The sequence below is a fragment of the Propithecus coquereli genome, unplaced genomic scaffold (assembly GCF_000956105.1).
Source record: "Propithecus coquereli isolate 6110/MARCELLA unplaced genomic scaffold, Pcoq_1.0 Scaffold59, whole genome shotgun sequence".
NCBI classification, from domain to species: domain Eukaryota; kingdom Metazoa; phylum Chordata; class Mammalia; order Primates; family Indriidae; genus Propithecus; species Propithecus coquereli.
The window spans coordinates 6,624,620-6,626,491 of NW_012151840.1; the positions used below are offsets into that span (position 1 = coordinate 6,624,620).

General features: G+C 37.4%; 1 protein-coding gene across 1 annotated transcript in view; it reads left to right on the plus strand.

Moving 5' to 3' along the window:
• The first annotated feature begins 465 nt into the window (after positions 1 to 465).
• The window catches only part of CTSS (cathepsin S), a 30,483-nt gene continuing 29,076 nt past the window's right edge, over positions 466 to 1,872 (plus strand). Inside the window, exons 1-2 of the mRNA XM_012658844.1 lie at positions 466 to 644; positions 1,562 to 1,688. Coding sequence (XP_012514298.1) covers positions 1,563 to 1,688 — 126 coding nt within the window. The 5' untranslated portion in view covers positions 466 to 644; position 1,562. The remainder of the gene's footprint in view (positions 645 to 1,561; positions 1,689 to 1,872) is intronic.

Here is a 1,872-nt window from a genome sequence, read left to right on the forward strand (position 1 = left end):
CCCAAGAATGGAAAAACAAGCACCACATGTACTCACCATCAAATTGGTATTAACTGATCAACACATAAGCGTACATATAAGAATAACATCTATTGGATGTCGGGCAGGGGGGAGGGGGGAGGGAGAGGAGGAGACGGGTATATGCATACACAAAGAGTGCAATGCGCACCATCCAAGAGATGGACACGTTTGAAACTCAGACTTGGAGGGGAGGGGGGGCAAGGGCAACATACGTAACCTAAACATCTGTACCCCAGTAATATGCTGAAATAAAAAAAAAAGGAAAAAAAAATAAAAATAAAGTGAACTATCAAAATGAAGGATTAAAGGGTAAACTTGTACTGTTCTTACTTTGCTTTGAGTTTGTTCCACTGATCCCCTCTACTGGGGGTCTTCCTGATAGCTTACTGTACCCATTTTGTCCCCAGGGCCACAGGGAGAGGGCTAGAGGTAGCTGATCTAGTCAGATTTTAAATGAAACTGAAATGAAAGTTCACTTCCTCATTGCAGATACCTCATGTGACAAGTTCCAATTTCTTTTTAAAGTCAATTTGACTGAAGTTTCCTTGTTGCCTCTGAACTCTTTGGAGAGAGCTCACAAATTCAAGGACTCTTACCACGGGAGCACCTGCTGGTTCTATCATGTATGTACTGTTTTATTCTTCTTCTGTCTTTGGTCTTTAAATGCTCTGTTTACGTTTTTTAGCTCGCTCTGCGTGCCAGGTTTTAAATCTTCGGTTACAGGAAGTAAACTAAAAAATCATGTCACTTAATTTGTCTCTTCTCTTTCTGATTAAAACGAGTCTATTTTTTTTTTTTTAAAGTTAGTGTTTGCTTGAGCCTCTAAGTTGAGGCTGAATCATGGCTTTCTTTGGAATATAATTTGAAGGTTTATATGGTTCATTCCAAATGTTTTGAACTACAAAGCAACGGAAAAGAAGTAGAATCCAGGTTGAGGGAACTAGTCACTGAATTTGTGTTAAAGTCTCTTTGAAAAAGAGTAGTTAATTGCTTCATTTGAAATAGATATTTGATCATTGAAAAAAAGAGTTTAGAAAGGAAAATTACCTAAGGATGTGAAAGCAATGAATGGGAGTTGTCTTTTAACTATCTCTAAAAGTTGTAGATATTTAAATAGACAAGTTAAGAAAAGCTCATAATTCAAAAATTCAGAAGATAAACTGATTTTTCAGAGGTTTGTCCTCTTCTTAAGGATAATTTTTTTTTTTTTTGGAAAGAGGATTTCTCTTGATTAGATTTGTTGGCAAATCCTGGAAAACCCCTGCTTTTTAATCCCCTAGATGTGTTTGATTTACCAGATATTGGAAAATTTTTGAAAATTACTTTTTAAAGTGTTACTAAGTATTGGAAGTAGTATTTCAGGCATAAATCTGCAGCTATTCCCTGTGACTATATACCCCAGGAAGTTTCCTGTATAATTCTGATTTATAATAGTCATCCCTTTGATGGACTTTGTATTGCTATTTTTTGTTATGAAAAAGTATGGTCACAATAGATGAAGCTAACAGCTACACTTTCTGTGTTACCTTTCCTTAAACAGAATGAAAAGGCTGGTTTGGGTGCTCTTGGCGTGCTGCTCTGCAATGGCACAACTGCAGAAAGATCCTACCCTGGATCATCACTGGCGGCTCTGGAAGAAAACCTATGGCAAGCAATACAAAGAAAAGGTAGACGGGACTGTCACTCAAGCAACACGCTTTTACACGAGTACCCTGTTTTCTACCTCTCAAAATTACATTCTTACAAGCAGTGTTTTCAATAAATATTTATGCACTCATTTCTTGCCAGATACTGTTCTCAGTACTGCATAGCAGGAAACAAAACGAAGGTCCCTAGTACTCTGGGAGGCCA